Source organism: Phoxinus phoxinus, assembly GCF_949152265.1.
Source record: "Phoxinus phoxinus genome assembly, chromosome: 22".
NCBI classification, from domain to species: Eukaryota; Metazoa; Chordata; class Actinopteri; order Cypriniformes; family Leuciscidae; genus Phoxinus; species Phoxinus phoxinus.
The window spans coordinates 7225134-7238662 of record NC_136897.1 but is presented as its reverse complement, the minus strand read 5'-3'; the positions used below and the strand labels follow the sequence as shown (position 1 = coordinate 7238662).

At 39.7% G+C, this 13529-nt stretch overlaps 2 protein-coding genes across 5 annotated transcripts in view; both read right to left on the bottom strand.

Annotated features, from left to right (window-relative positions):
* Window positions 1-3177, bottom strand: part of nr2f6b (nuclear receptor subfamily 2, group F, member 6b) — a 23011-nt gene extending 19834 nt beyond the window's left edge. The window contains exon 1 of the mRNA XM_079598259.1: window positions 3046-3177. The gene's annotated coding sequence lies outside the window, so the exon portion shown is untranslated. The remainder of the gene's footprint in view (window positions 1-3045) is intronic.
* Window positions 3170-13529, bottom strand: ushbp1 (Usher syndrome 1C binding protein 1). 4 transcript variants are annotated; one of them, XM_079598255.1, is made up of 14 exons: window positions 13315-13529; window positions 12436-12554; window positions 12232-12356; window positions 10946-11109; window positions 10648-10857; window positions 10159-10379; window positions 9214-9354; window positions 8917-8984; window positions 8697-8808; window positions 7268-7496; window positions 6560-6718; window positions 4666-4763; window positions 4449-4571; window positions 3170-3625 (listed from the first exon to the last, which is right to left on the bottom strand). In XM_079598255.1, exons 1-14 carry the CDS (start codon window positions 13321-13323, stop codon window positions 3460-3462), a joined length of 1944 nt encoding a protein of 647 aa, XP_079454381.1. In that variant the 5' UTR covers window positions 13324-13529; the 3' UTR covers window positions 3170-3459. The 4 variants fall into 4 exon arrangements, with proteins under 4 accessions (XP_079454381.1, XP_079454382.1, XP_079454380.1 ...); XM_079598256.1 differs by having other exon boundaries at window positions 12436-12570; window positions 13315-13523; XM_079598254.1 differs by having other exon boundaries at window positions 12436-12557; window positions 13315-13452.

The window sequence follows — 13529 nt, the reverse complement described above, 5'->3', positions numbered from 1 at the left end:
TTCTTTTTTTTTATCTGAATAGCAGCATGCTTTACTACTAAGTACTGAGTGTGAGAGGTTAAGAGTAAAGAAAGGGAGAGCCAGAGGAAATGAGAGGAAAACAGTGCAAGAGGAAAAAGAGATCATTGACGTCTGTGAGAAAAAGAGCATCGGCCAGCCACAATCCGCTCATGCTGTTCAGGGGGAAGCGTATTTAAATGTGACATGATGTTTGGGGTAAATGAGGTGACCTTAACCCTGTGGGTCAGAGCCTGCTGTGTGTGCGTGTGTGCTTTCGAAGCGGGGGTGGGGTCCTAATAACCCATCCCCCGTGCTGTGATTGACAGCTCTTGTTTTTGTGAGTTTTTTCCCAGGGATTGGAACATCCCTAAGCTCTTAAAACACTTTACACGACACAGATGCTGCTGGATTTGTGTGACATGCTCTTCATGATAGATTATTGTATTTGAAGTTCCTGCTTTGTATGACGTCGGTATGGATGTGAATTAGTTATGAATAACTAATAAATAAATAGTGTACCAAATTTGTAGGCTTATTTTAAAATATGGGTAACACCTCATTTTGATGGTCCACTTTATTCTACTGACTAAGTGACGTTGCAACTACATGTCAACTAACTAACTCTCATTAAAGTATTAGTAAACTGGCTGATTAATATCTGTTAACACTTTCTTTTGATGCTCCCTAACAGACATTCTGACTCTAAATAACTTTGCAAGCACATCAACTTATCCTACTAACCCAAACCCTAACAGCCTACTACAGTTTACTAATACTCTGAGAATTCAATTAGTTGACATAGTTGCAAAGTTACTTAGTTGAATAGTAGAATGTCTAAAGTGGACCATCGAAATTAAGAGTTCAGTAAGAAAAATCAGTACTCACATGTTGTCCAATAGGCAAGTACTCAAAGACAGAATGGGATGCAAGCAATGTTTAGGACGAGTATTTGAACCTGATACAGTCAGTTATATCTTAAGTGAATGTAAACAGTTAGGACAAAAATGATGTTTGGGGGCTGGATCTGGAGAGGTCTAGTTTTGGTCTGGGTCTGTTTCTCGGAGGGTCTGATCTCGACTACACCTGAGATTCACCTACTCAATGAGATTCTGGTCTGTACATACCTCGGCTCCTTCCTTTAGTGCAAGTCTAGAGGGTTTTTTTTCCCCACACATTTTATCATCACCCACAAATGACTTTATGGTTGTGAAGAAACAAGAATGATTATCTCATCATTCAGTATGACGTTTTTCCACATCACTTCAGAGCTGAAGTGAGCAGTTTATTCAGCACAGAGCTATCAGAGACATAATCATTATCTTTATCCAAACGATCCCTAAAACTCAGATCTTCCCCAGCAGGCGTGTTCAGGACAGAGTCTGTGTTTAACGTGACCCCATGACCCCCTTTATTCAGCAGCTCCTACAACAGAGAGCAAATCCTTTAACCCTGGGGGTGTGACACTCAACCTTTGCCACAGCTGCAGTCAGCTGGCCTGGGCAGCACTGAAAGACGTGGATCAGTGAAAAGCGAAGACAATTGTGCGAGTCAGGCTCCTCTGACCTCTCTCTCTATTGTGTGTCCCTCCCTTCCCCCCGTTTCTACTGTGAGAGCGATCGCGAGGCCGAATCTTCACAGGAAGAGTGATCCGCGCTGGGAAAGTCACTCCACTTCTGACATACACTGACCCATTTTCTGTGATCTGTTTTTCTGAGACTCACAAAGAAAAATGCTTTTAAATGAAAATGATTATGCAGCTGCTTTGATCGTAAAGAGGGAAAGGTCTCGCACGAGAGGGAGTCAGAGTTAAAGCGTTTGCATAGCGATCTCGGTCAGTGCAATTGTGACTTGTTAGATGAACAAAGCTGACATAGTATTTTTCTAATGTGCATACACCTATTGTTGGTGTTGTCTGCTTTTATACAGAAAACTACCCGTTCTTAATAGTTTTTAAACTGTCAAAAGCTTTAATAAATTTAAATGATAAACAAAAGGCACTTGCAATTTTTTACAGACATAGTCGCACACATAAAGAAATGAATAATACTTATAACAAATATGTATTTAAAATGTACACTCACATGAGCTCACGTTATATCAATGGCCCAGAAAAAGCCAGTCCCATTGACTTTTGGTTACCTGATGGGACACACTTACAGCATAGTGTTATAAAATATAAGTGAAGTTTACAGAGCTTTATTTACACATTGATTTTCAGTACTTTGCGTATGTAACAGACGACACAATTTAGTAGTTGTGGTGGCAGGACTCGACTGCAACCAAATGGTCGCATTTTGTGACATTTTTTTCCTGCTGGTGTGACTCAATTTTGACAGCGCTGAGAGATTCGTTCAGAAAGCCTTTGAATTCACCGCAGTATTAATAACATAGCTGCAAAATTTTGTGAGAAGCAATCAAATCTGGCAAAGAATTCTCCGTTATAAACCACAGATATGATTTCAGATCAAACAGCGCTGACATATGGAATCCAAGAGAAACATTGTGCCATGAATGAACAAGTTAGAGAAGGCTGTACATTCTGTACATGGCTGTACATTCGTTATCACGATGCAATGTGGGACAGAGTCTGTATTTTTTTTATATTTCAATAACACTCAATAACATCCACTATGGTTTCGGACACCACTACAAATGGCTGTCCCTTCAAATCATGCCCTATTTGAGGGTATTGGGGGGCGATTTTTCGGATATGGAAAATTAGGAAAAGTCGCAAAGTCTCATGAAAAACAAAAACTTTTCTTCATATTGAAACTGAATCACACAGAAAGCAAGTAAAGAGCGCTCCTTTTATAATCCCTGATGCTGTCGGTCAGTTCAGTATGATACTATAGTACAACAATGGTACATTCAATTAGAGTAGAATATTTACATTTTTCCCTATAAAATTAGATTTTTGCATGTTGATGTTGTTAAGTTAGTTTTATCTCAATTCAAACTCAGTGTTAAATTTCCAAGCAATAAACATGTAATATTATTAGTAACTGCACTTATTAATGCAAAACAATAGTAATATGATTTAATTACCTTTATGGTTAAAAATTCCCCCAGCGCCACCATCTGTAGAACTTAGTGGCACCAGAGCTACTGCTCTCAAATGTTAGTCTGGAGCCTGTGTGGTTCTAATTAAGTGATAAAAAGTTGTTGCAAATGTTTTACAAAATGCACCAACTCATCATGCACCAATAAACTGTGCAAGGCTTTACATTTTACTACCAAATTATACATAATATTTCAGCAAAATATTAACCTTTAAAGTGCCAAATGGCACACCCTTGGCAACAATTTTAGTGACAATTTAGTATTTTGGAGTTCAGTGGATTATATGCTCAGTATTTCTGAGTCAATCATTACCCAACCTCTTACTCAAATTCCACTAGGCATTAGTCTTCGAAAATATTTATCAATAAAATGATGCTAAGAACTGTGCTGTAGAGTCTTTTAGAGTATGGTCTCCTCTCTCCTCCACTTCATAGCTTCCAGTGTGGCACTTAGCTCAGCCTCCTTGGCAGCGTGACGTTCGTTCATTACTGCAATTTGCTTCTCCAGTTGCCACAGCTGCTCCTGGTGCTTTTTTCGAGAACTTCTGTAAGTGCTTGAGACTTTACTGTTGAAAAAAATGTTTGTGATTGATCCTAGCATTCGCGGTTGACATTTAGCTGTAGACAGATAATGTTAACGCTAACTTGACACAGATAACTGCTCGCACTACTCGGGATTCAAACCAGCGTCAACTGGCGTGGGAGTCGTGGACGCTAACAAGGATGCTAGTGCGCCTCTTGAGAACAGAAGACTGAGGGTTTACTATCACAGCTTTTACCGGTTAGTCTTAGTTACACTGACACTAAACTCCACTCCCATCTGGGTCACGGCACCAATGAAACTTGTCGTTCTTACCCCATTCCAAACGAGATTCAAATCTCCATTAACTGGCATGGGAATTGGATGCACTAACAAGGACACTGAAGTCCACAGCCACTAGCATCAGTTGCTAGTGTGCCTCTTGAGGCCATGTGAGTGAGATTTACCTGCACATCTCTTACCAGCTTGCCTCTGTTATATATTATATATGTCAGGATAGTTGTTAGCAAAGGGCTTGGGACTGTCAGATAGCTTTAACGGATAGCTTTCTCCAGGTCAGCTCCTGGAGGGCTACCTTCCTGCAGACTTCAGTTCCGCCCTGCTCCTACACACCTGATTATCTGGTTCAGGTGTGTTTGACTTGGGTTGGAGCTGAAATCTGCAGGACGGTAGCTCTCCAGTAACAGGGTCTGAGACCCCTGCTCTAGGTATATTAGACCTTCTTGTTATAAACTGGGTGATCATGTGACTATATCAATTGTTGCGGTGACAATCATGTGAGTTCAGATACTCTAGTTATTATGCTAATGACAGTGTTGTGATGTAAAGTTAATGTGGTTTTGGGTTACTTGTAGTAGCGGGAGAGACGTGCATTCTCCTCTCTGTTGACCCTCCTCTGAGTGGTGCTGTCAGTGACCGCTGAGTCCAGCGACTCACGTAAAGCCGCCACTCTCTTCTTCAGTGATTGCTCCCTGCAACAGGAAGTAGAGCATCCACAGGTTAAGTAATGTGTCTTTTTTCATGAACTGTATGAGTTTGTATGTGTTTTGATGTTTTTTTCCCCACCTTTGCAATGCTGCTTGCAGTTCTCTTAGGATAGAGTGATTGTGAGGACCAGGAATTCCCCATTCAACTTCTATATTTGCCAGGTTTTCAGCAATTCTCTACAACCGAGACCAGGTATGTCACATTATTTTTTTTTAATTGAATTTCTAAGAGATGAAGCATCTGGTAGTTGACCACATGAAGTGGTAGTTAACAAACCAGTTCATACATATTTACCTAGGCCCTGTTTTTCACAAGTGGATGATGCTAAATACAGGTGTAAACGGGGTCTAAAACGTCTTGAGCAGGTCCACTTTTGACCACTTCCAGAGGTAGTCGAAAACGCATTCGACCGTATTGCTTTCGTAGTGTAAACGCTCATGTGGTTGAATGTGCCACAAAAGACCGTCTACTCTCCGCCTACTGACCTAATGCATGAACATTATTGGAAGCCCCCTAGCCAGATGGGATTTAAACTGACCCAAGTCTGGTTTGAAGATGAAAAACTTACCAAGCACAATGTTCTCGCACCATTCCTGATTTCTAACACACACTTCGGGGTTGATCTCACGGCGGTCAGAGCAGAAACGTCATCTTCAGGCCCATTCAAATTTAAATTGCGTGAGCTTATTTTGTCCATTAGATCGAAAGATTGGAAAAAACACACACATTTCCCCGCCCACAGATCCTGCCTCCCTTTGAAGAAATCAGGACAGAAGTGGTTGAAAGTGGACAAAAGAGACGGATTAAAACACCAGGTGTAAACGGGTATGAGTCTCCCTCGTCTACTTGTGATCCGAACGACCAAAACGCATCTTAATACCAGGTGTAACCGGAGCCCTAGATCAGCTGGACTAACCTTCTATTGACAAATTAACTTAATTTGATTCCTAATTGCAAGAACAGTTGTAACGTCAATATTTCAGTGGCAGAGGGGCTAAAGTGTTAAAGTGACCCTATTTAGCTACTTAAAAGGGTCCTAATTTTGTTTTGGAAGTCACCTACAATAGGTTTATATGCATTCAAGGTCAAGGTATATTATTATCTCTCATAATATACATTGCAGCTTATTATTACGCCTATTACCATATCTACATTTCAGCTCTGGAGGCTTCAGCGCTTGATATACTGTGATACGAACATTGGCATTGCTTTTTATGTATAAATTCCAGTTTGGGTCCTCATCCTTTTGAAGTGTATGCAAAGTGGATTTGTAGTGGTAAAAACAGCGGTTTCTCGACATGTCAACATCACAAACCAAACTCTTCTATTTTCAGCTACAACTACAGTGTTTGAGGGCGGATCAAAATAGACATTGTTGACGGGCAGCCAATGAAGACCATAGGCTGGCATTGTGTGAATTTGTTACATTTTTATGTACATATGTAACAGGAAGTGAGACTGGCATTACTGATGAGTCGTTTCAAAATCGATTCTTTCTTTTAGGAGGCAAGACGTTTATTTGTCCTGTACTACGATCTTTAAAACTTTGCAACTCTTTTACCTTCGCAAACAGCTATATTACAAACTGCATCAAAGGTCATATTCGAAAAAGCATAATGGGGCACTAAACTTACGCTGAACATATTACCCAGAAGATATGGCATTTTGAAACCATGCAAACATAAACCAGTGTTGTCCTGCACCTGAGGGTCACCTTCCAGCTGAATTTATCCCCAGCCATAATTAAACACACCTGGACAAGCTAATCGAGGTCTTCGGGATCACTAAAACCTTCCAGGCAGGAGTGTTGAAGCTAAACCCTGCAGGAAAGTGGCCCTCCAGGAGCAGCATTGAACACCACTGTCCTAAACAGTCAGAGGTGAAGATGTCACATTGCGCAGGCTAATAAAGAAAAATAAGCTTTTAGGTCATTCAGATTATTACTCGTATGAGGTCACACATTTCAAAGCACCTGCTGGGTGGCTCTCCTCTCCCCCAGCTCATCTCGCAGACTGTCCAGGATCAGAGCGCCAGCAGAATCTTGGGCACTCTGGACCATCAGCGCCAGGTCCAAACAACGCCTCTCTTTTTCCAGAAGCCGAAGATTCCCACGCATCTCTGACATCTCCTCCTGCGTAAAATTAAATCAAGTTACGAGAAACTGTAAATTTCAACTGTACAGTAAATATGATAAAACTGCATTGCATCACTCTTAACATATGTGACCCAGGATCACAAAACCAGTCACATGTCGCACGGGTATATTTGTGGCAATAGCCAACAAAACATTTTATGGGTCAAAATTATAGATTTTTCTTTTATGCCAAAAATCATTAGGATATTAAGTAAAGATCATGTTCCATGAAGATATTTTGTAAATTTCCTACCGTAAATATATAAAACATTTATTTTTGTGAGTGAATGCCGCACAATCGCGAACATAAATGGACACCTTTAAAGGCGATTCGATTTTTTGGCACCCTCAGATTCCAGATTTGCAAATAGTTGTATATCATAACACATCAATGGAAAGCTTATTTATTTAGCATATGATGTATACATCTCAATTTCAAAATCGTGACCTATAGGTGTTGTGGTCCAGGGTCACATATATATAAAGTATATTAAGTAGAAAACTTGTTCTGAAATAGGAAGGGGTGAATTTTTCAAAATGACCCACCCTGACTGTCACCAGCTCATACAGTAGAACCGCTTTCTCTTCTTTGGTGTTTTTGGAAAGTGAACTGGTGCGACCTCTGACCCCTGCAAGCGTGCCAGTGTCGGGACTGATCTTGCCCTCTCCTGCTTTTCCCCGCTGCGGGATACACATTGCGGCCCTGTCCTGCTTCAGCCTGGCGATCCTCTGGAGAATCACACCAGCCTTGCCCTCAAACTCCGGCCCCGATAAGCTGGAGTGTACAGAGAGAGAGAGAGAGAGAGAGAGAGAGAGAGAGAGAGAGAGAGAGAGAGAGAGAGAGAGAGAGAGAGAGAGAGAGAGAGGAGAGAGAGGAGAGAGAGGAGAGAGAGGAGAGAGAGGAGAGAGAGAGAGAGAGAGAGAGAGAGAGAGAGAGAGAGAGAGGCTTTTCAGAACTAAGATGACGTCTGTTTCATTATCAGACCAAAATAAGTGGATTGATTGAATTGGTTCAGGAAGGTAATTGCATTTTAAGCCCTTGTAATTAATCTAATTAGGATTGAAAATTAGACTAAATCTTTGGTGAGATACTTGCACTCAGATTTGAGCTGCATACCAATTTCCATTGAAAATAGTATGCAAAGGTGCACACATGGATTACCAAGTTATTTATCAACGCTATAGAAACAGAGGTATTATGAAATAACTTTGGGAATTTTTAAAATAAGCTTAAAGTCAAGTGTAAAAAAACGATCACTGCGTCTCAATTTGCATACTATCCATCCTAAATAGTATAATTAGAATTAATGAGAATTAGTGTGTCCCCAAAAACCTAGTATGTTGAAATTAGTATTTCAAAGAGATGGTCTACTTTTTTCGGTTAGAAATTCGAAGTGCAGATCCTCACACACTTTAACGGCTATTGCCCACAACCCATTGTGTGTTGGACGAGGATTCGATTTAAACTACAAACATGAATAAGTGTTAAACTACAAACATGGCGGATGTGCGAGTCTGACGGTTTCGTAGAGAGGTTTAAATAGTGGGGTTTGAGTGATTAATTATCAGTATCTAACCTGATTAAAATATATTTATTTAATGTTATCCACATTATTTCATCTGCAACAGCATTGTGAACGTTTGTAATGATACATTTGCTCATTAACTTTTAAATGCATTATTATGCAAATTAAAAACACATGAGGAGAGTTCTCCGCATGAAAGAGCCACGACTAACAGATCAACTTGCTACTACATGTCTCTCTGAAACGCCCACACACACACACTAAGATGACACAACCGAACCAAGATGCTTGCTATTGGTCAGCCCTGCAAATTGCTGTGTCAGTGATCACCAAAGCATTTTTTTTGAATATGTCTCTTTACCAGCTCAAGTCCTTTCAGTGATTTTTCCCATTGCTGATTCCCATTGCATTTCGCATATGTCGAGCAACAGTAAATATGATGCAACAACCTGTTTGTTCTATTCTCAGCAGTGCCCTCTAGTGGACTGGAGGATGGCTCGCCTTTGTCCAAATTCACATCTGTTAACTTTGAGAGGTCAGACTGCGGTGTGCTCATTTGTTCTGTGAGAAAAACAACACTGTATTTGTATGTGTGTGTGTGTGTGTGTGGGGTTGTACATTAATGTGTTTATGTTTCACATGAGCTGTAATTCAAAGAGTGTGCAGCACCTGCGTTCTGTTGTTTTCTGGCTTCGCACAGGGATAGTAGGTCACTGTAAGCCTCCTCACACTCCTCACTGTCAATCAAAAAGCCATTATCAGCATACCACACACACACACACGCTCCCAGTGCCAATCTTAGGGGCCAAAGGTCAAGGTTTACAATATCAAAAGGAGTCAAGAAAACAGTTTCAGGATCAGTTTTAGAAGCAGTCCTGATATGCCAAAGTGACTAAGCCCTGATCCTGGATCAGTGGCCGTTTTCGGCTCATGCAGTGTGAGACAGAGGTGAAGACAGCAGCACACCAGTATGCCAGAGCCATGTGCAGAGCCGAGCTGTCTGCCTCCTGTCGGCTAAGACTCATGCTCAGCTGCTCTGATTCTCCTTTCCTCCTGACCAGTGCGCCATTCAGTCGCTCATTCCGAGCTTTCAGTCGCTCCAGACACCTGCGCAAACAAAGCACACCAGTCAGAAGAGATTCAACAGTTCCTGCCTTTCAAACTTGTACAAAAATTACTGCTTACTAAGGCCTAATTATTTTACCAACACCTTAACAACAAGTATTAAGCTGGTATGCGGCAAGAAATAAAAATTCACCCTATCTGTTATCCATGCATTTAAAAAAACGTTTTTTTGTATTCTTCATTTAAATGTCATAATGACTTTCATTAAATTGACTGCAAGCTCGCATTCAGATCTTCATCCATTCAACAACAGATTATTTTTTGTCTTTGCATCACAATGCATGTCTCTACTTCCATTTCAACACTACATTAAACACAAATATATACGGTGCGAATATGAATGGCACCTCAAATTATTTATCTTGTTGAGAAGAGATGTGTAAATTCTTTGAATGTTTTTTTTTTTTTTAACATACGATTTTGGCTGGGCAGACAAAGCTAAGAAATCCCATAGTCTAACAGTAAAGGTGGGCTACAATCCCTATGTAGAGATCAGAAAAACATTAAGACTTGGGTGTGGACTCTTTTAACTTTTGACAGTGAGAAATTACCCTATAGCAACCATCAAGAACAGCCTAGCAACCGCAAAGCCACTCAGAACAGCTGACCAACCAGTCAACAACCATCTAAAATGCCCTGGTTTGCACCCTTATGTATTTCTTTACATAAATTTAATTTTTTTATTTTATTGTTTTATTAGATTAATGTCCAGAGATTATCTAGGTGAGTGTGGAGGGAATGGAATCAAGAGGTCAGTATTGATGAATAAAGCTATTAATCTCTCACCTCTGCAGCTTTCCGATCTCAGCCTGAAGCACAGAATCAACGGTGCAGGGAGACGAAGGGGAGTCCGGCCTGGAGCCAGGCAGTTTGCGGGACAGCAGAGGGGATCCAGGATATGGAGGAGAGGAAAAGCAAGGGCTCGAAGTTCGACTAGAGGACAATGATGGACTAACAGGAGGAGAACAACTCACTCCATACAGCCACTTCCTCTTCAGGTCCACTAACTGCCAAAAGATGAGTTCAGCGACAGCGAAAGTTAGAAAATTAAAATTAAATGACTGAATTAAAAATGAGGTTCTATCAATATACATTGTTAATATAATTAAAAATAATCTTTCAGTGGCATATGAACTTTTAAAATCAAAATATATTTTAATATAATTACCGGTATATATGCAATCATGTTCTAATATACTTTTAATATATTCACTATATGTCTAATGGTAACATTAATTGCTCTAAAATTAAAAAATTGGGAAAATCCCAAACAACCTTTTCCTCCAGCCACCTTTTCTCGTCCTCAAGATCAATCATCATACTTTCAGCCCCTATAAGCTCTTCCTGATGGCTCTTCAAGGAGGTGTTGAGGTCTTGGTTGTGTTTGTACAGCGAGAGAACATCCCGCTGATACTGACGTCTCTCGTCAGGGGGAAGAGCAGAGGGGTATGAGATCCCCAAATCGCTCTCCATCTCCTCCAGCACCTGGATCAGATTACAGAGATCAGAGACTGAGGAAGTTCAGAGCAGTAGAGTATATACTGTATGCTACAGCGAGAGGCTGGACGAGCACCTGTGTGGCCTGAACCCAGCTCTCCCGGCCGGCAGAGAGATGGTGCGCTTGGACTCTCTCAGAACTCTGAGTTTGCAGCCTGAGCATCTTCCTCCTCTGACCGCTAGAGGTCTCGAGAGCAGAGAGAACCTTCTGCAGCTCGTTCCAAAGGTCACTGCTGCCCCCTGCGGAAAACAGACATTTAGGTTTTTTCTTTTTATGTACATTTACAAGTTATTGCTATATTCAAATTTACTAATTATTAAATTTACTACTAAAAATGTAAAGAAAAGAAAATGTGGCGAAGCACAACTAATAATGTTGAAATGTATTATTATTAATAACATTAATATTCTCAATTTATAATTATTCACAGTCAAATTCCTCAGCATTTTTAATTATTATTTAATTATTAAAAGAATATAATTATTATGTTTTACTTTATTCTTTAGAAAGTTATTATTATTATATAATTGTATTATATATAAAAATATGATATTACAATTATATAAATGTATAATATTAATATGAATACAATAACGTTTTGATATATATATATATATATATATATATATAGAGAGAGAGAGAGAGAGAGAGAGAGAGAGAGAGAGAGAGAGAGAGAGAGAGAGAGAGAGAGAGAGAGAGAGAGAGAGAGAGAGAGAGAGAGAGAGAGAAAGAGAGATTTTTTTTTTTATTAGTGTTATTTTGTTTATGGTGAGTTTTTTTGCAAGAATGAATATGGGTGAAATGGTATGAAAAATTAAGCAAATAATGTTGAATGACGTTCGAAATGTATGTACGGTAATAACTTTTATTATTAATTATAATTAATTATAATAATACATCTTTAGATGTTTGCACTCCACAATTCCTAGATTTCTAGATTTAGTAGTATTAGTTTTTCTCCCAAATTCATCCATTTCATTCTTACAAAAAAACTAAAGAAAATGTTGCAAAACATCACTAATTATTTTGAACATCAGTCAAATTCCTAGATTTTTTTATGATCATTATTTTTATTAAAATGATTAGAATTAAAACAGCAAAAGTATTATTTCCATTATTGACACAATTCAAGTTTTTGATTTTTAGTTTTAGTTTTCCTTCCAAATAAAAAAAAAAGAGTCTTGATTTAGAAAAACATACTTGCATGCGTATTGGAAAAGTTAAAGTTTAAGTTTAATAAGTAGTTTTACATTTGGAAACAAAAGTCTGGCAGGACCAATAGTCCAGGAAATAGCAGGCTGTCCGTTCTGACACAGCATTTACTGTGATTGACGATGAGGCATTGCATGAACAGAACGTGCCTTCTGAGTCCCTGCAGATGTTCTTGGTCTTGGTCTCCACAGATGCTGTGCCAGCGTCCACCGCTGTGAGAGATCTCAAGCCCTGCTGCGGGACGCACATGTGACCCTCAGACGCTTTCATCTCTCTGTGAGGACACAGACCCTTTCACATACTGTACATGTTAGAGCTAAACTACATTTGCAATAGTTTGAGTCGGGTATTACCGTGGTATTTGTAGGGAGTCCATCTTCCTGTTGAGCTCAGAAATGATCTGCAGTAAAGTGCTCACCTCCGTCTCACACTGCGCCAGTTCAGAGTCCGCCGACACCAGACTGTCCGATCTCTGCTGGAACGTGTCGCTTGTGTGAAATAATGTGCAAAACCAGTCTTACTTCAGAACAGAATTAAGCTAGGTTGGGTTAGGTGGAATGACATCAACTGGCCTAAAATAAGTATTTAAACACTTTCATTCAATATAATCCAAGTAGCATCTGCAAACAAAGGATGCTAGAGCTCAGGACTAAATTCAATGACATTTAAAAGTGACTTGTATCACAGGAAACATTCACTCTGGTTGTTCCATTAACATGACAACCACAGGGAGAGTCTGAATAGTTTCATTTGGAACATGTCTATATTGTTCTATAATGTAATTTTTTTCTTTGTACATCAAAACAAACTCATGAAGATGTTGTTCTCTGCACTCTTTTGTTCTGAGGGGAGGAGGAGGAAACAGGCACATCCTGTAACTGCACTTCCTACAGCTGCATTGTGGAAAACTAGCTCTCGAACTGTTGTTCTCAGTGTTCAGAAATAAATATCATTTAACTATATGGTTTCAGGACCTCTTTTGCTGTAGATGTTTCTGCCAATGAATTGAGTTTGGTTTGAAACTGGTGACTATACTAAATTCCCTTGCAGCACTATTCTATAAATGACATTTCATGATTTAAACCGTTATTAAAATATGATCGTTACTAAAAAAAAAAAAAAATGCTGGTTTACACTTTACGTTGCATTAACATGTGTTTAAAAACAAAAACTTTTTTTCTGCTTTTTGGATCAGATTGAGAGTACATCGCATCCCCGTCCCAGAAACTCACCTGTGTCATTTGTCTGATCTTGGTTCAGGTCCTGTCCTCAGGGAATGTCCCGAATGAAAGAGTGATCCAGTGCTGTCTCTGTCTCTTCTGTTCGCTGAGCATGTGAAGCTTGTGAAGCGTGTATGCCGTGAGCTTCAGCACATCCTGATCAAACACGCTTCTTCTCCACTTTACTGGGCTAAACCTGCTCCTGTGCTCAACACATCTCTTCTCTT